Raw genomic sequence first — 20,607 nt, forward strand, 5'->3', positions numbered from 1 at the left:
CCTTTTGCACGAGTTACTGCATCAATGCGGGGTGGCATGGAGGCAATCAGCCTGTGACACTGCTGAGGTGTTTGGAAGCCCAGGTTGCTTTGATGGCGGCCTTCAGCTGGTCTGTATTGTCGGGTCTGGTGTCTCTCATAGATTCTCTATGGGGTTCAGGTCTGGCGAGTCGGCTGGCCAATCAAGCGCAGTAATACCATGATCAGCAAACTAGTTAGTAGAAGTTTTGGCACTGTGGGACCTTGATTTCCAAATGAAATGCACAATTTACTTCCATCTTCCCCATGATTGTGGTTGTGTGTACTGAACCAGACTGAGATTAAAGGCTCAGGAAACCTTTGCAGGTGTTTTCAGTTAATTAGCTGATTAGAGCTCTTCTCAGGTTGACATTTCTGTATTATAAATTCTTTTTTCGAATATTCTGAGGTACTGGATGTTTGATTTCCATGAGCTGTAAGCTGTAATCATCAAGATTAAAACAAAAAAAATGCTTTAAATATTTCACTTTATGTGTAATGATCTAGAATATATGAAAGTTCCACTTTTTTTTTATTAAATTAAAGAGAAAAATATCAACTTTTCCACAATATTATAATTTTTTCAGATGCACCTGTATTGCGTAACATATTGCCAGTACTTCATGATCTCAGAGTATGCTTTTAGCCAGAACAGAAGAAAAAGCATGCATTTCCTGTGGATCTCCAAGAACTTGAGATCAGCGCCTCCTCCTAACGTATCAAAAAAATCTCTCAGATGGCCAAATACAGTCTTGGAGTGCCAGAAACCAGTGAGGTCAGCTCTAATGCATTTACTAAACCTAGTATTTAAACATTTCTCACTTAATTGTGCTGAATTCTAGCAAGCCAGTTCCAGATCTGCATACTTGGACTTCGAATCTTACCCCTAAATCTGACTGTTCTAAAACCAATCACACTGCTTAATCGCTTTCTTGATTTTTTTTACTTTTACCTTTTCAAACTGCTGGTCCTCAAAGGAGATCTTGGCTGTTCCAGACTGCCGCACACCTGAGCCATAATCGGGTGCCTCCTCATCAGCTGGAGGAAAAACCAGAGAGCCTTCACTTCACTTTTTCATGAAGTCACACATACCCTGTCCTTTAGATTGACCAATTGCAGGCCTACAGTACACATCCTTATCATCACTTACAAAAAATTATGCTGGCCCATAGTTAGTACAAAATCTTGAGAGAAACAATCTTGTTGTACCATCTTATTATCCTCATTATTGTGTTACTAAACATGGGGTACCTTTTTAAAAATCTATTTAGCTTTTTTTTTTTTTTTATGTCAGAATTTAGGGTCCCAATCTTACCTGATATTGCCTGCACTGCTACACGCAGGAAACCCTTGACCTCACCCTTCTCGCTCACAATGGCTACTCGATGTACCAGGGGCACAGGGTACAGCAGATTACTCAGATACACAAAGGCCCTGGAGAAGAAGAGAGGCATGAGATGAGGGGGTAAACAAGAAATGCATTTTGCGATCGAAGACTGACTTTTCGATACAATGGACAAACACGACACAGAGCTACAAAGCAACCAAACAAGCAGGGACTGCAGTGGCCACTGACATGACTGCCCCTCAGTGGAAACCTTAAATCAACTGCTTAACTTTCTGTCTGAAACAAGCATGTATGCCTTTTGTAAGGTTTAAGTCTTTCGGTGGGTTTAAGGAGCATGGACTAGGAATACCTCTAAGCTCTTCATATCATGTTGGTCAGAATAGACATGAATGTACTCGCATTGGTCCGCAAGTGAGTACAAATTTGAAACTGTGTGTATGTGTGCTGCTTCTTAGAACAGTAATCAGGGCTTCTCAGACTGTAAGTCAGAATTCTTTCACGGTAAGCCACCTGCCTAGAACTCTGATCTCTGAATCAGTGTCACTACCAAACCAAAATTGAAGACAGATCAAAATAACAGTAAATGAGTCTGGACTTAATGTGAATAGACTTACTAATGAATAACATTTGCTGAAAACAGTTTGATGTTCTTTGATTCATCAATCTTTAGTGTTATACTTGTGGTTGTAAATCAACTTTTGGTTCCTTCAGTTCTATTGCTTGCCGCCTTCGAGGTTACTTCTAGGTAAACTCATTTAAGGATACCATTACGTTCCTTTTATGTTTAAATACCTTACGTTCACTTTTTACATTCAAAACTACAGTACAGTACATAAAAGTACAAAAGATACCCTTGAAGCAATGGTGCCGTTGAAGCCTACAGGTCGTTTGTTGTTGTTGTTTTTGTTGTTGTTTTAGATCTATGTATGGTCAAAACGGGATTTCCTATCATCCTATGGAGGGTAGACATTTAATGGAAAAGGAGTGGTCAGCAAAGGCAAGATTGGTGAGGTGCAAAGAAGGCATGCTCTGAACAAAAAGGAATGGTCAGCAAAAGCAAAAAGGCATGCTCTGGCTCCGAACAAAAAAAAACACACACAAAAGATTGACTCAAAGATTAAGGAGGCAAATAAACAATACCAAGCATTGCTTAGTTTAAACAAACACCGCCAGCCTTGAGATTAGTGTGACATCCAGATATGAACAATAAGAAGCAATACTCTCACTTTCACAGATGTGTGACATGACAAGAGCAGCTGACTTCAAAAACGAAAAGAAATTAGCATGAGCCAGTCCAGTAATCCAAGGTCTCCGTGTCCAACCTCACAAAAAGAGCGAATTGAAATAAATGCTGTGGCATGCCTTGAAGAGACAGCTGTTCTAGAAACCAGCTCTTTCATCTTGAGATATGGGAGACATCCTGAATTACCGCCATATTACAGAAACCAGTTATCAAGTGACTGGATGTATTATTTGATCCCATTCATCGGAAGTCCATGCTATGTATAGGAAAATCTGAGCCTGTTTGTTTCTCTGTGAGGCAAACAATCTGATATATCTACGCAAAGGATTCAAACTGACTGGCAAAATTGACCTGTTAAGGATAAATAGGTTCTGCTGTACAGAATTTAGCATGAAGTACTTAATTCATCCAAAGCAATTTCATGCACTGCTTCTCTTTGGGGTTTAACAATGCATTATAAACACAATTTTCCCTGTGAAGGAATTTATCACAGATTTATCTGAAATCTGATCCAAGCTATGCATTTAATATAGTTTACATGAAAGTCAAAATGTATGGAAATGACAGAAGACAGGTTTAAAGCCCCCAAATGTCTACCAAATACAAGGTGAAAAAGATGTGATCAGGCTTCCGTGTGGATTTGTATAGTTAAAGAGGAGCTAATATTGTTCTATTGTTCTCTCCCTGTCAGATGATGTGATCCTGCCTGACTTGGTTTAGGAAGATCTTTTCCAACCTGATTTAACATCAGCTGTCACATACCACCAGTGCAATCCACTGCTGTGATTATAAAGTATAAACCATTATTTGTGTCATTTAGTACACTCGTCTGTCACATTAACAGGAACACCTGTACACCTGCTCATTTATGCAGTTATCCAATCAGCCAATCGTGTGGCATCAGCATAATGCAAGCAATCATGTAGATACAGGTCAAGAGCTTCAGTTAATGTTCACATCAAACATCAGAATCTGATGAACATTAACTGAAGCTCTTGACCTGTATCTGCATGATTTTTTTCTTTCTTTGCGCTACTGCCACGTGATTGGCTGATTAGATAACAGCATGAATGTGCAGGCGTACAGGTGTTCTTAATAAAGTGGATGGTGAGTGTATTTGAACTATGAGTTATGTGTTTTTATAACACTGGGTTGTGTATTATGTAGGAAATAAAACATGACAGGACATGCTGTTATGGAAAAATCATCAACAGACTGGTGGTTTAATGCTATGATCACCCTGAAGCTGATTATTTTCCAATTACAGTATGTCTCAAAGTGTTTTATTTCACTTATACCACAGGATATACCACTTCTACCACTATTGTCCGAGCCATGACGTTATAGAAAGTTAATCAATACCATTTGAACAATCAGATTTGCGATTCAGCAGCACTGTGGTAGAATATTCTTTAGTTGATTTTGTATGTGTTACAATCGTCTGTTCGCATGTGCAGGTTATATTGGATATCTGTACAAGAAAACAGATGTCCTGTGTCTCAGTGTGAAAGAGCTAGTTTCCTTTCCCAGCATGCTCCTGAAACCTCACCAACCTTCCCACTACACTGAACAAAGGACTGCGGTCATAAAACGGGTCCTCCGCCTCGCCGGAGTTTCTGCAAAGCCCCTTCTCATCATCCTTATAAACGTCATCGTCTTCATCACCGAGCTCAGAACACAGCTCATCCGACAAGAGCTCATCTGTGAAGTCGTCCAGCTCTGCCCCGAGCCCCCTGCAGTGCCGTGACTGGATGAGCTCGGTGGGTTCAGTGGTCTCGGTGGGATCAGAGAGGGTCGGGGAGGCGATGGGGTCTTTCGCTTGCTCACTAAGGCATGAGGTGAATAGTAGGTTGCTGGTGTAGCCAAAGACATGGGAGCCCAGTTAGTATGGTAACCCTGTTAGTTAGTATTCACGTACGGGTCAACCTGATTCAGTTGCTCGGTTTTTGAGTAGACTTAAACATGTTTCATTCTGACAGGGTTACCGACAGCACACCTTGCAGAACAGAATTGTTTCATCTTCCTCTAAGTGAGATTGTGATTACTCTTCAGTAAGGAGAGAGGTAAGGAACACGCTCTCTGTCACACATTTTAACCCTTTAAATCCCCAGAAGCTGTCAGTAGATCCAGAATTGCATTCCTCACTCTAATAAATACATACTTTTCTCATTAGGTTAACTATAGTTACTAAATCATTTATAATAGTTACTGAGAGAGATATATATACGTTATGATGAACAATTGAATAAAAAGACAACAGTTTTTATCTATTTTGGAGATGTGTATATACTGCTGAAAGTGCTAGAAGCCTAAACTGGCTCAACACAAGCATACCCTCTTACTAGTGAAACACAAATTCTGCAGTGTAACGAGCATTATTATCACTAGCCATGACGATACATCAATCTTACTGATAAAACAAGGTTCCATAAGGATATTTTAACTCATATTACAATACTTCCATTCATGTTGGATAACTATAATAATTTCATCGATTTTATAAGGGGACAGAGACCCTGTTTGTTAAATATATATTCTGTATTTCCTGATCTGCCTTGATGCAAGGGCAATTCGTGCTGCTGCATGATTACAGTGTTTCTCAAAATTCCTGGGGGCTCCAAGCTAAACATTTCTGTGTTTTTCCTCAGCACACGGCTAATTCAAGTTCTTCCACAAGTAAATCAATGTGTCATTTCAGGAAAGAACACAGAGATGTGTGGTACATGCCTGGGACTGGGGCTGAGATGAACATACACTGCATGCTTTACAGCACATCTGCACCATGTGACCACTCACCTCCCAACCAGGCGGAACCAAGGGAAGCGGTCGTAGAAAGGGTCTCCTCCTGTCAGCACACTGTCACACTCCTCTGTGGCATTGCTGGGAACCTCTGCAGCTCGGTCATACATCTCCCTCATCAGGTCCAAACGCTGCCTGCAGGGGGCACCATTACATACGTTATCATTTCTTCACGTTCAGTGTGTGACTGCATGCCTGTTACATCAACTTTGGTATACAGGGTATACAGTGTTCCAAAAGTCTCCATACATACGGGGAATTAAGACTTTTTAGTCAAATGCCTACAAAACATTTTTCATACTTAGTTTATATTATATATATTTTTTCAGATAGCCTTTAAGAACGCCTTTGACGAAAGAAGAACGTATTTAAATCATTCTCATGGCTGGATCGGGAAGCTGTCATAAGGTTGCAATGGGCATGCAGTTACACAAGATGTGTTAACACAAGTTCATCATGAGTGGGAGAGACAATTCCACACGTAGAGGATGTTTTCTAAATAATTTCCCCTGTGTATGGAGACTTTGGGGACACCCTTAGATATAAAACATTAAACAAAAAAAGTTGCAGCATGAAATATACTTTTACCATTTACAAAAACACATGGTAGAAGTTTAAAGAAATACTGTATATGAGTATAATATATGATATACAACATGTTGTAATATTCTAATCTTCCTGTTCTAGTCTAATTGTTCCTCCCCGACGCAGTTCTGTCCTTATGCTGGACCCAGAAAATCACAATAAGCCAGGTGAAATATTTCTCTGGTTTGTTAAAAACAACAACAAACAAAATATAATGAAAGACATTTCATCAATGCTCATAAAATATGCTACAGTATAGTCATACTCATAGTCATGTGAAATGTTATGGCACATACCTGAGCTTCTCCAGGGTCCAGTAATGCGTGGCTCCATTTTTCTGGTCCTGCACCTCCACGGCCACGATGGTGCGGGGAAATGGGCTTTTCTCACGCTCTTTATTCACATCAGAAGGCAGTAAGTCAGGAGGAAGCGGAGAGTACAGTGTGTCGGTCAGCAACACAAACTGAAACTGCACCTGTGAGCAGACATCATGATATATTTGCAAATATTCTGGCCATGAACTGACAGTGCATGGCATAAATATGATGCATATACAATACTGATGAAGCCTCTATATTCGCTTTGAATGACCAATAATAGATCATTTAATACCCTGGGTGATTAAAGACCTTGTTACAATACTGTGTTTGTTAAACTCTGATTTCTCTGAAGGCTTGATTGAGTATCCATGCTTCATTAAGCTATTTAAATGCTGCAATACTCCATGAAAGAAAGAGCTGATGTTTTTACAGTACATACTTTCTCTGTAGCTACTTACTTTAAACATATTGTTAGTTATCATTAACCATACACGACTGAAAATAAAGCTCCCACCTTCTTTTTGAGCTCCACACTAATGGCATTGGCCTCTTTGAGGAAGATGGCATTGCCCCAGAGAAGGTCTCTGAGAGAGGTAAACTGGTAACACCTCCACTTTCTGAAAGCCCACATCGCCAGCTCGGTCTCCCTCTCAGTCCATTGCACTGTGGATAATAAAGTTTCAGACGCAGGCACACAGTTAAAAAATATTAACTATTTGTTATTGACACAGCCAAACAACGATACAATGATAGGCGGCCAGATATCTGGACACCTCACCATCAAATCCATACGTGGGCTTTCCCTAAACTGTTGCCACAAAGTTTGAAGCAGATAATTGTCTACAATGTCTTAGCATGCTCTGGCATTAAGATTTCTCTTTGGAACTAAGAGGCTCAAACCTGTTGGACTTGACAATGCCCCTGTGCACAAAGTGAGATCCATAAAGATATGGTGTGCCATGGTTGGAGTGGGGATTTGCCAAATCCAGCCACAGCCATGCTCCAAACTCTAGTGGAAAGCCTTCCCAGAAGAGTGGAGGTTATTATAACAGCAAAAGGGGGACTAAATCTGGAATGGGATGTTCAACAGGCACATATGGGTGTGATTGGTCGGGTGTCCACATACTTTTGGCCATATTGTCTAGAAGTGTATGCGATTCTTGTCTCAAAATTAAGGTTAGAGCCCACCTTCCTCGTCAGGTTCGTATTCTTCCTCTGCTGCTTCAGGATAGTAACGATCAACCTGCTTTTGCAAGGCCTCCAACTTGCTCTCATAATCCTGAAAAGGTAGTAAATACAGTTCCATGCATTTCTAACATACAGATTTACCATTAGGTTTGAAGGGCATCTTTATGTCTTTATCAGTGTTTGTTCGATCAAATTTTACTGAAATGTGTTTCTCACTAGTCTCTGTTGCTCCAGAAGATTATTGACCTCCTCCCTCTCTTTGCGGTACTGGTCCTCCAGCTCCTGAAGTCTAACCACACACAGGAAAAGATACACAGATGCAGCATTAATAATTAAAAATCGGTCTGTCCCTGTTACCCCACCCCCCTTCTTGCAGAGTCCTACCTCTGGTCCATCTCCTGTTTCATGTCAATGCCCTGTTTCTCTAGCAGCTCTCTCTGAGCAAAGGCCCAGTCCACAGGCTCAGCCGGCGTCTCGGCACATGGAGTCCTCTCCCGCTCCTGCCTCGCCTGCTCCGGGTGGTTGAAGCGGAACACATGGCTCTTCCCCATGATGATGCGGTTCCCTGTAAAACCAAACCATGAAAAATTATGATTTTTTTAGAGTAAACAAAACAAGAAAGTCTGTATATAAATAAAACCATCTTGATTATTTACTCTTGTCACTTGTTGAACTGCAGGATTGTGTATTTCCAGCAATCAAGCCTTCTTTCATTTAATTCTATAATTCTGTATAGTATAATGATATTCAATTTAACTTGGAAGTGAAATGGTTTGAGAAAACAGACTTCCTCTACAATCATTTGAACTTAAATGTCATTACCTAATTACATAGCTGAACTAAGTAGTTTAAAAGGCACAAAGAAGTCACTTTTGCTAATTCAAATAACTCCAGGCAGCTGGATTCTGTAAATAATAAAAGCAAGAAATGTAAAATTCTCACAGTAAAGCTACCATCTTGTGTTGCATCCCTTTAAAAAGCAAACAACGGTTAAGGAAATACAGCATGGAGACACACCAGATTTGAGGACCGTGGGCTCTGTCACTTTCTTCCCATTGACGTAGGTCTCAGCGCCTTCACTCGGCTCCAGAATGACTGTCGGAAAAAGCACAGTTAAACTATAATGAATGCTCTTTTGATAAGGAAAAACATTTATATGTTTCCTGAGGAAGTATAGCATAACATTTTGGGGTTTTTGGTTCTTTATTTGAAACTTGAGCAACCATATGGATCATTTGTTTCCTTACATGTATATGTCACATAAGTGGTCAAAAACCAAAAATGACACTGACACTTAAAGACGATAATAATACAGCCGATGAACGAGATGTAGCCATGTTATGGCAGAGATTAAATGCCTTTGCAGGCTCCACATTACTTGTAAATTTCTTTGCTACATTACCGTTCTCATTGTTACTCACAGTATCCAGCAATAAATATAACAGAATAGTTTTTTTCTATAAGGGTATAGAAAACTTCCTGATTTGGGATATTAGAGACTTAGATAGCCGATGATACCATGAAGCTACTTGGTTGCCATATTGCTGATTCACAACTTAATTTCATAACTGACTTCTTAAATGATATTGCACATATTAAATTCTGGCAATGAACTACAAGACTTTTTTCATTAATTACGTCTTGGACTGACTAGCCTGTTAGCAGATAAAGTGAAAAGATTCCCTTTTAGTTCCTTTGGTTTACGTTATATACAGACATGGCAACATTTAATCACAGTAATAGCTATCTTGATGTACAGTGTGTATAAAGTATGTAAACCATTATTTGGATGTTTGAGTGCATGAGTAAGCATTGTTCACCTTCTCCCATAGGTCCTGCACTGCTAGTGAAAATACAGTGCTCGTCCTTTATGAAGTGTCCACTGAGGACAATGTCCTGCCTTGTCATTGCATCCTCTCTCCCCACCCTGAGCAAACACAGAACAACGGAGAATAGAAACAGCATGAGAGGATATACGTAAGCTGCATTGTAGTCGAAGATCAAGGAGCTCAGACAGCTTGGGTCGGTTAACACATGAATGATGTTACAAACTTCAGGAGAAAATCATGAACACTGCACCAACCTGGTGATTCCATCTTTAATGTAGTAAAGGAGACACTCAGACATCAGAGGATCTTCATTCAAGTTCACCAGATGAGGAGTCTAAACCATTACGCAAAAATACATTATTAATGTCCTGTAACATACAACAATATTACCTTGAAATTAAGTAGAAAAAGGGTGTAGGGCATAGAGGGATCTTTTAATGGGCCAGTTGTAAAACACCCTTAACAGCCAGTGTTGGGTGGTTTAATGAAAATCATCACTGAACTAGTATATTTGTAACTTTCAGACTATTTCAGTCTATTTATTTGTATTTTTAATGAGTGTGTCCATAAACTACACAATAGCTGTCACTACAATTGATAAAAATGTCAGTTGTTGTGTTTGGTTTGTGTGTGTGGCAATAGATCAAGTCAATTAATCTGAATATTAATAGCAGACAGCTATCTGACTATTAGCTAAATATACTGTATGTCTAACTAGAGAGCTGAGGTCAGGACAGCTGGTAAAAATCTCTGATTACTAAACAAACAACACTTACAATGCTACACAACAATTCTTTAAAGGTAGATGTGTGTAACTACATGGTTGGTTTGTTCCATTTGGATTCTAACAAGTACTCTAAAGAATAATAATGTTATAATTATACAAGTAATAATACTGTGAATCACCTACATATCAAAATGGTAAGCTCCTCAATAAAGAAGTATATAAGGTTTTGCCTTGCTCCTTTTTTCTCGTCTCATGAAACCAAATAAATGAGTTAGAACAGAGGCTATCCTAAAGTATTTGTAAAGTAATCAGATTATATTTTTATACTCAGCACTTGTGACCAGTGATGAATAACACTGTTAACAACACACAGGAAAAGGTGCATGCAAAAAACTGAGAAATCCAAACCCAAACATAACCAAGAAATTCTGGAAAATCATACAAGACTAAATATAGGCTAGAGTTCTCGTTTTAAACTATTACAGTCACTGTACCGTGAAAATACTAGCATGAATATTACTCTAAATTAAAGAAGACATACGAGGATCTAAATATAGTGCGATATCGCAGTAAGGAAAGTGGAACACTAGGATAGTTTCAGTAGAAATGAACACTCAGGAATCAATCACAGGCTTTCCATAGCACTCTGTAACCAACCTCATTGGGGGAGAACAAGCCAACAGAGTCTATAAAGATGGCCTGAGGTTTTCTCGTTTCTGCTGGCTTCAAAAGGATGAATGGGAACGCAATCATTTGGTGACTCCATTTTCTAAATCAATAACTTACTGTGTTATAGTGAATATCTATATGTGTATGATATTAAACCGTGACATTGATGTCACATGACTCTTTATACCTTTTTGGGTGAAAAGACGCCAACAGTGCCTCCATCTTCCCTCATGGCTACACCCATCTCAGCAAGCAGGGCCTCTCTGAAAAACAGCAGTTATGTTTCACAATACAGAGTCTACAGTTGACAATCTGCTTGGAACTTTCTGCACTTGTGGTGCTGCTGTGGATCCCACTTAGATACCCTAAATGGTCTACATACTGTAGCACTTTTTTTACCTTAGCGGTTCTACAAAGGACTTTACACTGTTTCTCAATCACCCATTCGCACACACACACACACACACACAAACACACACACACACACACACCAATGGTAGCAGAGCTGCCATGCAAGGCACTAGCTTGCCATCGGGAGCAACTTCATTCAGTGTCTTGCCCAAGGACACTTTGGCATGTGGAGTCATGTGGGCCAGGAACTGAACCACCAACCCTACGATTAGTGGGCAAGCCGCTCTACCACCTGAGGCAGAGCTGCCTAAAGACTGCACTTCCCAAAAACTCTCGAAGACTCACCCTTGCTTCAGTAGATAATCTCACCTGAATACTGTAGATTTGTGCCTTAGAACTGCTGTTGTAATCATAAAAGTGGTTCTATGCTCATCTGAAAACACTTAGTACTGCTTGGATATTATACTAGTGTATAATATCCAAGTATATAATAATAATGATTTATAATCACACTATCTGATGTCACTCAGTAGGGGATGGGTTCCCTTTTCATTCTGGATCCTTTCAAGGTTTCTTGTCATTTCAGCGAGTTTTTCTTAGCCACTGTAACCTCTGGCTTGCTCATTAGGAATCAAGTCCACATCTGGATTTCTGTAGTGCTATATCAATAAAATTGAATAGAAAATGGATGATGCCACCTGAAAAACTGACCTTTCCATCCTGATGGCCTCGGTACGGCGAAGCTTCTCCTCCCATGTTTCATTGAGCTCAGCAATGATTTTCTCTGTTTCCTATTGATTGGCATCATAAGAGATTTCAAGTCAAATACTCAGTAATGTTAGGTCATACCAGAACATTAAACATTCAACAGCTTTAGAAAGATTTGAAATAAGGATAAATGTATTCAGAGCACTTGTGGGTCATATTGAAGTGGGGTAGCACTTCAGAGCATGAGACTTATTTGAGGGTATAATGAGATACTGAAACTATCAGGACTTATAACTGAATTTCTTTTCTGGTTCTAATTTGTAATCCTAAATGTGTATATATATATATATATATATATATATATATATATATATATATATAGGTATGTTGTATTCACTGAGTCACCTTGAGCCTCTCAATAGCCTCTTCACTTCCAGGGCTGAACATGATGCGGTCATGCAGGCTGTTAATGGATCCAGCACGACTGGACAGGACGGAGAGAGAGGGGGAGGGACTCATCCCTGTCATGGCATTGGTCACTGCGGAGAGATCACCCCTTTCATTGACAGCTTGGCCAGTATTGTTATTGTTCTTGTAATCAGAAAAGTCTGTAGGGGGGATTGCCAGGTGGGGTGGGGTGGGGTGGGGTTAAGCGAGGGATGGGGGTCAGAGAGATATGGAAAGAGAAGCAGGCAGAAAAGGGAAAGTTCAGAGAAGGAAAAGTAGAAAGAAAAAAAAAGGACAGAGAGAAATATATATATAGCTTAAAATGAATCTGTCCAAATATAAAATGGCCGGTACATGTGAGTCGAGGAACCAGAATGTAACACCAGAAGAGGGAGAACAGACAGGTTCTACAGTCACGGCCAAAAAAACAAAACAAAAAGAAAAAGCAGCTCAAGCATAAAGCAGCAAATGTCCACCTGCTGTGCTATGTGTAGTGTGACCTATTAAGCTTCAGCCAAAGCACTGCAATTGGGACATCAGTCCATATTCCTTCAGTATTATGTAAGCATACATGCAGATTATTCAGTCGTGCTATGCTATATATTCTGTTTCTGTGCATGTTATTCCAGTCATATAGCAATAGTTCCTGTTCCCTTACAGTAAGCCTCATATACTCCAACAATACCCCTCCTGGATGTGCTACATCTTCTAATATATGGTTCATGTTGCTTCTAAAAGCTAGCAACTGTCATTAGGCACTCCAGTAGCTTTAATAAAAACCCCATTACTAGCTCCATTACGCTCTGAATAAAATCTATATCCAACACAAGAGCGGAAGCGGTTGCATTAGGGCTGTGAGCCAGCATTTATGTAGCTCATGTGTGAGAAAAATCGTCTCATCCCCACCTTTCAGTCCTAATGTGATGATGATCACGTGTCATAAACCCCACATTAGCATACTGAATAATCACTGCATGTTATTGCACATTATCGGACGTTCTATTAGTGCGACGGTGAATATAATGGGGTAAATGACTTTAAGGATAACGTCCGAGTGACCTGCTGCATGATAAGGGCGCTCGGCTCTCGCGGCGCTGCTATGGAAACAAGGAGCGAGCATTCTGTCAGTTATTAAAGAGAGCAGTTACACCAGAAAGGCTAGTGAGAAAAGTAAGCCTTTGAAGTAAAAGCTTGGAAGTATGTGCTATCTGTATGCGAGGGTGGTAATTTGGTTAGGTTTATGTGAAATTAAAGATAAAAGATCATCATTATGAATAATACTCAGTGTAAGACAAAGAAAAAAACTCAAACACCCCTCTACACACTACATCGTGTGACCACGGACAGTGCCTGGATTCTAGAAATCATGAAAAACAGACAATTGGTAATTTACAACAAAATTCCAAACCACAATTTCCATCTCAACCAATAGTAAATCTGTTTAACAAGCAAGACAAGCAGCTGGCAGTGCCATTTAACCAATAACATCCACAGTCTAACCTTTCCTTTATTAGCATGACTCAGCAGACCATAAGAAGAATGATAAATTGGATTTTCTCACTAGCATGATAATCCTCTGGACCAGTGACCACCAACTGGCAGACCATGGTCCAGATTCAGACTGAGGAAGGAATTTCAGTCAACTGAACCAAGCACTGTAAAACAAGTGACTTTTAGTTTTCTAAACACGAACCAGCTCGACTTCTGTAGCAAATCCTCTGTTGAGATGTATCCAATCACATTGCAGTCATGTAAATTATTGATAAGTTTACTATGAACACTATCTCCTCTCTGTTCCCTTGTTAACACTTCCTTTGTTCCTGTGTTAACACCTTTTTCTCTTTGTTCCTCTGTTAACTCTTCCCAACTCTACCATTGTCTCCACGAATACCATTTACACGCATTTACATACCTTCTCGAATAACATTTGCTCGTATTCCTATGACTTCCTGAAAACCATATATGGAGTTGTTCCTGTCTTACATTGATATGCTTCCTGTTTTATGCAAGCACGCCCTTCCCCCTAGCCAATCAATAGTTAATCCATTGTCTCTGTTGTGTGTCAAGCATGATATATACTCTGCCTTTCTTCGAATAAATCAGAGATCATGCCATTTGAACTCTGTGTGTCTGTGTGTTATTTGGCAAACTCTCCCAAGCTTGGTGCGGGAAGTGTGTAGCGGGGCGAGGGCGCTGTCTTTTTGTGTACTTTCGCTTTCTCTCTTCTTAAGAATTGTAAACAATTATTTCGCTGAAGTCAACTCATCAGACCAAAGACTAGCTATAGACCTAGAAACATTAAATCAAACAGAAAGGGGAAAGTTTTCACACACTTTCATTAATGTTTTATTTTATTTACCCTCTATGGACTGATCATCTAACTGTTGACATAGCTAGTCTTACAAAAGTCAACAATGAAGGTATTTAAATGTTTAACGATCATGGGACAGACAAGTGTGCATTTATTCTCTGCTTCAGTGTCTGTTCACTATCCATGGCACTAGTAAAAAAAAAAGAAAAAAGTGATAACATGAAGCTCCACTACAGAACAAAACGAAACTACTTTTAATTTTCTTAATTACATCCATAATATAATTGTTATTGGTTAAGCATTAAAAGAAAATATTGTCACTCTTCAGTCATATTAGTTGTTTATCTGGACTTTTGTATTGTATGCAAGATATTTTATGTAACCTTTACAAATTTTAACTGAACATCCCTCATCTACAGGCAAAGGACAGGAAGGAGGCGGTATAGCCATAACCGAAGCTGCAGGTTGCGTAAAACAGACGGAGCACAAATTCACAGGATATGCACTATCACTCAATCACACATCAGCGAGAAAGCTCTCCCAAGTCTTCAGCGAGATGAGCTTGTATCTATGATTATTTTATATAAAAAGAATATATCATTGAGTGTGGGGGTTTTTTTTCCCCCACAATCAAAATTAAAACGTCTCTTTTACAATAACATTTCCTAGAAGAGATTTTATTCCATGAAGAGATGAGTGGATGAGTGAGACCAAATAAACTCTGCAAAGCAACAATCTTCTTGCTCAGCATGACAAGCCCAAAAAGAGAAGCAACAAAAGAAAATGGCAGAGAGAGTAAGAGAGAAAACACAGCCCTGCAGCACCAGTGTACACAAAGCACAGACAGCTTGTGCTTTAGCATTAAACACCGAACCAGCAAACAGGCTCCGATAAAAATGGAACAGTCAGACAGTCAAATAGTCTTGCTTTTAATGGTATAATCCATTAAACAAGAGTTTAGGTGATATTTTGCTGCATAGTTTAGAGATACTGAACTGTTTTATTCCAGATGTTCTGTACGGACCTCCAATTTAACCAGAACAACGTGGTGGATGACTGGATTTTCACCTTCTGTGAGTCACTAATGTAGTGTTGCTATGGCAGTAATGCGCTGAGTCAGCAAAATGAATAAACATCTTTACTCTGAGTCAGTCAATATGCTGATAAATTGATGCAGACAAAGTGATGTGACTGGACACTTTTTCTAACCTTTCACCCTCTGAAAACGCTTGGGTGGTAAATATAACAACATTTTACAGTAAAAATATCCAAATGATTGTTCCTCTTTATTTGGCACTGGATATATCATTAGTCAACCAATCTATTTTGGAAACAGATGAATGTATCATCACCATCTTCACCAACACTGACTTACACAAACTTGTTCAAATTTTGATAAGCAGCAATCGCTGTATTTAAGTTAAGGGTATGGACTCTGACAACCTGGTTGCTAGTCTACACATGCAGCTACGGTTCATAAACTAACTGAACCCAACCAAGCCAACATTCAGCTGACATAGCATGAGCACGGTTATGTGACTGGTTCATTTTGTTATCAAAAAACCCCAGAAAAGCCTCTGGTGCTGCAGAGATTTGCCACATCCAGGAAAGCTGCTAAAAGCACAGGAAATAGAAAGAGAGAGAGAGAGAGAGAGAGAGAGAGAGAGAGAGAGAGCCAAGGAAACACACATTTCAAATCCAAACCAGCATTGTCATCAACTGGACCACGATATGCTGAAAGAGAGAGTGACAACGGAAAACAACAGAGTGAGGAGAATAAATAAGGAGAGAATATTAAATGAAATAAGGAGAGGGAAAGAGAAAAGAGAGAGAGGAGAACGTGAGACTCATTTAAATAACACAAGGCCAGAGAAATACAGGCATCTCAAAGTTCACAACTTCTAAAAGACTGTAAACATGGATGGCTGATTTCATGAATGCTCTGCTCTAGAAACTTTTAGAACTGTGGAGATTACAAGAGGAGAGATGAAGGAGCAGTAAAGAGAGGAGTGACTGCAGAGAAAGGGGGAGAGTAAGTGTGTGTGTGTGTGTGTGTGTGAGTGTGTGTGTGAGTGAGTGAGTGAGTGAGTGAGTGAGTGGGTCACATATTTGAATTGACATTTTTCGCATGAGTCTGTGTGAAAAATGGGCATATACATAAGTTATTTTATGCCTCTTATTCTGCCCAATTTAATTTGGGTGTAACACTAATGCACAACATATCTATATATAACATAAAAACATTTTCTTTAATACATTTGATAATTCAACTTTATGAAATCTCTGAAAGGAATGGTTACGCAAAAAAAAATCTAATTTAGCATTACACGTTTTTCCCAAATAGATCAGCCAACATGTGTTTAGAGTCTGAAAATGATTTCTTTAGTTTTGAGCAGGAACTATAAGGCTAATGTAGCTAACAATAATGGACCTCTATGTCACCCAAAATGTTTCCTGTAAACACATGCCCAAAAACCATGTATTTGCTTTAAATATCAGTGGTTCTCCATGCATCTAATTTCATCCATCCATCCATTTTCCATACCGCTTTTCCTACAGAGTCGCAGGGGAGACTGGAGCCTATCCCAGGGAACTTGAGGCACAAGGTGGGGTGCCAACTCATCGCAGGGCACAATCACACATATCTTAACAAACTATGGACAATTTTTGGAAATGCCAATCAGTTTACAGTGCATGTCTTTGGACTAAGGGAGGGTATCAGGCAGTGGTAGCTACCATGTTGGACTACTGATCATAAAGTGGTGAGTTCAAATCCCAGCCCTGCCAAGCTGCCACTGCTGGTCCCTTGAGCAAGGCTCTTAACCCTCAACTACGCACTTGTATTACTGAGATAAATGTAAGTCAGTCTGGCTAAGAGCATCTGCCAAATGCCATAAATGTATACGCACTAAGAGGAAACACCTGAAGCATGGGGAGAACATGCAAACAAAGGGTGGAGGTGAGATTCAGACCCCCAACCCTGCAGGTGCGAGTGTACTAACCACAAAGCCACCATGCTCCCTAAATGCACCCAATTTCATTTTTTAAAGGGGTCATTATTATAAGATCATTATAGTAATTATAAGGCAAAGTCTGTATTCACAGTATTTACAGCACATAATTCACACAATTCTTTCAAACTTGAAACAACCTGTGATGTTGGGCATGGTCAAGCACCGCTTGTGATTGGACACACGTGTGTGTTATTTATGATGCCTTTTATACACCATGTGTCACTGTGAGAACCGGTGGTGAACAGCAAAGTGACATCTTTGGACAGCATCTTGCTGAGCTTGTGTGTGTGGATTTAGAATTGTTTTTCCTTTAAGCTGTAATGTTTCAGTTGAAAAGGTTGCCGTACTGAAAAGCGCAGACAGAAGCCCTAAAATAAACTTAACTCTCACACCTGCTGAGTCCTCATTTCCCCTTCATGTCGCCCAGGGGGCAACACAAACTCTACACTGCATTCGGCTTTTTCAGTAAGAACTGGCGACATCAACAGGAGCCTAAGAAACTGTTAGTGACGCAAAATGGACTACGAGAATGACACACAACAGACATCTGATGTGTGGTTAAATTGATAGGTCTGTAGATAGCTGTGTAATTTCTATGTCTAAATCCAGGTGCAAACAGGGTAACCATGGCGACCAGCATTAACTCAAGAAAGTAATTCATAGTAATTGCCAGTGTAAAGAAACTTAAGTGATGCAAGATGAAACATTGCCGTGTGAACATGGAGTCTAACACCTCTTTACATTTGCGGCATTTGGCAACCAGCCTTAATGAGAGCGACTTACATTCATCGCAATTATATAACTGAACAGTTGAGAGTTAAGGGCCTTGCTCAAGGACTCAACAGTGGCAGCTTGGTAGTGCTGGAATTTGAACTCATAAACGTCCAATCAGAAGATCAACATGTGAACCACTGAGCTACATCCTTGTCATCTTGCACAGAGTGCCACACAATCAAGAGAGGGAAAAGTGATTCTGGAGGTCACAGATGGCAACAATGTGATTATCGTTTACGTCATTCTGACTCTTAATTCACATCAGCAAGTCTGTGTGACATTACTGACGATCTGGTTGCAGTTTGAGACTAAACATTTATGGGAAAGTTGTCTGGGACTTGCATTACTTGTTAGCTACATTAACCTTGTAGCTTGAATAATGAACACCAAAGGTTGACATTTGGGGTTATTTTTCACTGAACCATTCTCTATAAGCATTTTTACACATCTTTTATCTAAAAACATAAATGTGTCGAGCAGAAAGAGTAGAAAGCCTTACTTTCAATGATGTCACCCAAGCCCTGGGCATAGAGGAGCTCTTTCAGGCGTGACACCTCATCCTTCAGCTCACGCACCAGCCGGTTGTTGGGGTCCTCATTAATGACAGCGTTACAGCGGATCTGCTTGGCCCTGTCTGCGTACCTGATTCAGAAACCATGCAGACCAAAATCATCACGGAACATCATGAACAGTGTAGTCATGGATATTGGAGCATGTGTTAGTGTTCATATGGTGCATGAGTAGTGGAGCAGCTGTCTGTAGGGTGCCTAATAAATGGATCATAAATAATTAACACTGTTTTGGTAAGTACTTAATACGTGACAAGATGGCATAAGATGGTCAAATTAATTGTTCATATCTCACAGACACACACATTCCTTGAGGGCTCAGATTTATTGCAGCACCATTGGAAGGGTGTTTGAAGAGTGAAGTTACTGAGGGATCTGAATTCATCGCTACATGCTGTGAGTAGCTGTGATTAGCATTCAACACCTTAACCATATTAATAAACTCAATAGAGAGAGTGTGAGAATGTGAGTGTGCATCTACGTGTGTGTGTGTGTGTGTATGTGTGTAAGAGGCAGAAAGCAAGAGGTGGTACAGACATTGTAAATAGATAACACAATAAAAAGCTTTGATCAGACAGGAAGCTCAAATCTTTTTTTTTTTTCTTTTCCGCATTACCAATTTAACCAGTAAGGAGTTTTTTTTCTTAGTGGCTAAAAATGCATGAAATGTGACCCTTTTTTCCAATCGGATTTAAGCCACATTTCACATTTACGATCAAACTGGAACTTGTGTTTTTAGTCATTTGGTGCACAATGCTTATTGATGGAAGATATTTGTGAAAACACCAACACACTGTAAGATAAAAACCAGTATGTCAGAAAAGGACCAGTTACTGGATGTAAATAAGGAAAACTTTGTATAAATGTAGTGCCCATTGTAAGTGCAGCAATAATAAAGGCAATAATGGCAGTCTGGTAGAACAAAAATTTTTTTTTTTGTACTATTTTTATGTTTTAGATGTTTTTTATGTTCATTTTTGTATCGCTAATACAATTGCTACACAATATCTATGCATAAATAGGCAAAAAAAAATGTTATTGTTTAGGATCCAATGTTCTACTAGTAATCACCTTTCTAACTTTTGCCTGACCCACACTACTCCAAAACACGCTTGTGTTATTACTATGGTGCCCAATAAATATGTGGTCAAATGTGATTACAGTGGGCAGCACAGTGCAGGAAGGGAGTAGTGCTGCTACCTCACAGCTCCAGGTTAGATCCTGAACTTGGGTTAATCTCTGTGTTGTGTTTCACATGTTCTTACAGATTCACTGGTTCTCTCGCATCCCCTAACAACATACCAGGAGCTGGATTGGCTACTCTAAATTGCCCATAGGTGGGAATGTATGTGTACCCATTCAAGGTGTATTCTCGCTTTTGGCCCAGTATTCCCAGGATAACCTCTGTGACCCTGACCAGGTGAAGCAGCTACTTCAGGTGAATAAATGTGACTATGGTCCAAGCAGACATATTGGTTTTGGTTGCTTGTAATTTGTGATGCAGGTTCATATAAAAAAAATAATAATAATAATACAAATAAAAATAAATCAGATTTGCCCTGCTGTTCAGAAACTTAGGGCTAATATTAAGATAGCGAGCTGGACTGTGATACCTGAGTGTGCTGAGAGTCTCGTCATAGTTGATGTCTGCAGGACTGAGAGCAGCTACCATGGCAGTGCGAGAATTTCCACCTGCACCGGGGGAAAG

At 39.7% G+C, this 20,607-nt stretch overlaps 1 protein-coding gene across 1 annotated transcript in view; it reads right to left on the minus strand.

The window, feature by feature from the left end:
- Positions 1-20,607, minus strand: part of kif1aa (kinesin family member 1Aa) — a 63,097-nt gene that overhangs the window by 21,083 nt on the left and 21,407 nt on the right. Inside the window, exons 12-29 of the mRNA XM_053636031.1 lie at positions 20,513-20,591; positions 18,830-18,972; positions 16,232-16,276; positions 12,190-12,392; positions 11,788-11,867; positions 10,913-10,988; positions 9,584-9,663; positions 9,321-9,427; positions 8,518-8,595; positions 7,885-8,065; positions 7,717-7,789; positions 7,501-7,591; positions 6,827-6,975; positions 6,289-6,467; positions 5,405-5,542; positions 4,162-4,461; positions 1,333-1,451; positions 970-1,055 (exon numbers count right to left, since the gene is read on the minus strand). Of these exons, the coding sequence (XP_053492006.1) occupies positions 970-1,055; positions 1,333-1,451; positions 4,162-4,461; positions 5,405-5,542; positions 6,289-6,467; positions 6,827-6,975; positions 7,501-7,591; positions 7,717-7,789; positions 7,885-8,065; positions 8,518-8,595; positions 9,321-9,427; positions 9,584-9,663; positions 10,913-10,988; positions 11,788-11,867; positions 12,190-12,392; positions 16,232-16,276; positions 18,830-18,972; positions 20,513-20,591 (2,207 nt within the window). The remainder of the gene's footprint in view (positions 1-969; positions 1,056-1,332; positions 1,452-4,161; positions 4,462-5,404; positions 5,543-6,288; positions 6,468-6,826; positions 6,976-7,500; positions 7,592-7,716; positions 7,790-7,884; positions 8,066-8,517; positions 8,596-9,320; positions 9,428-9,583; positions 9,664-10,912; positions 10,989-11,787; positions 11,868-12,189; positions 12,393-16,231; positions 16,277-18,829; positions 18,973-20,512; positions 20,592-20,607) is intronic.

The sequence above is a fragment of the Ictalurus furcatus genome, chromosome 11 (genome assembly GCF_023375685.1).
Source record: "Ictalurus furcatus strain D&B chromosome 11, Billie_1.0, whole genome shotgun sequence".
In the NCBI taxonomy this organism is placed as follows: domain Eukaryota; kingdom Metazoa; phylum Chordata; class Actinopteri; order Siluriformes; family Ictaluridae; genus Ictalurus; species Ictalurus furcatus.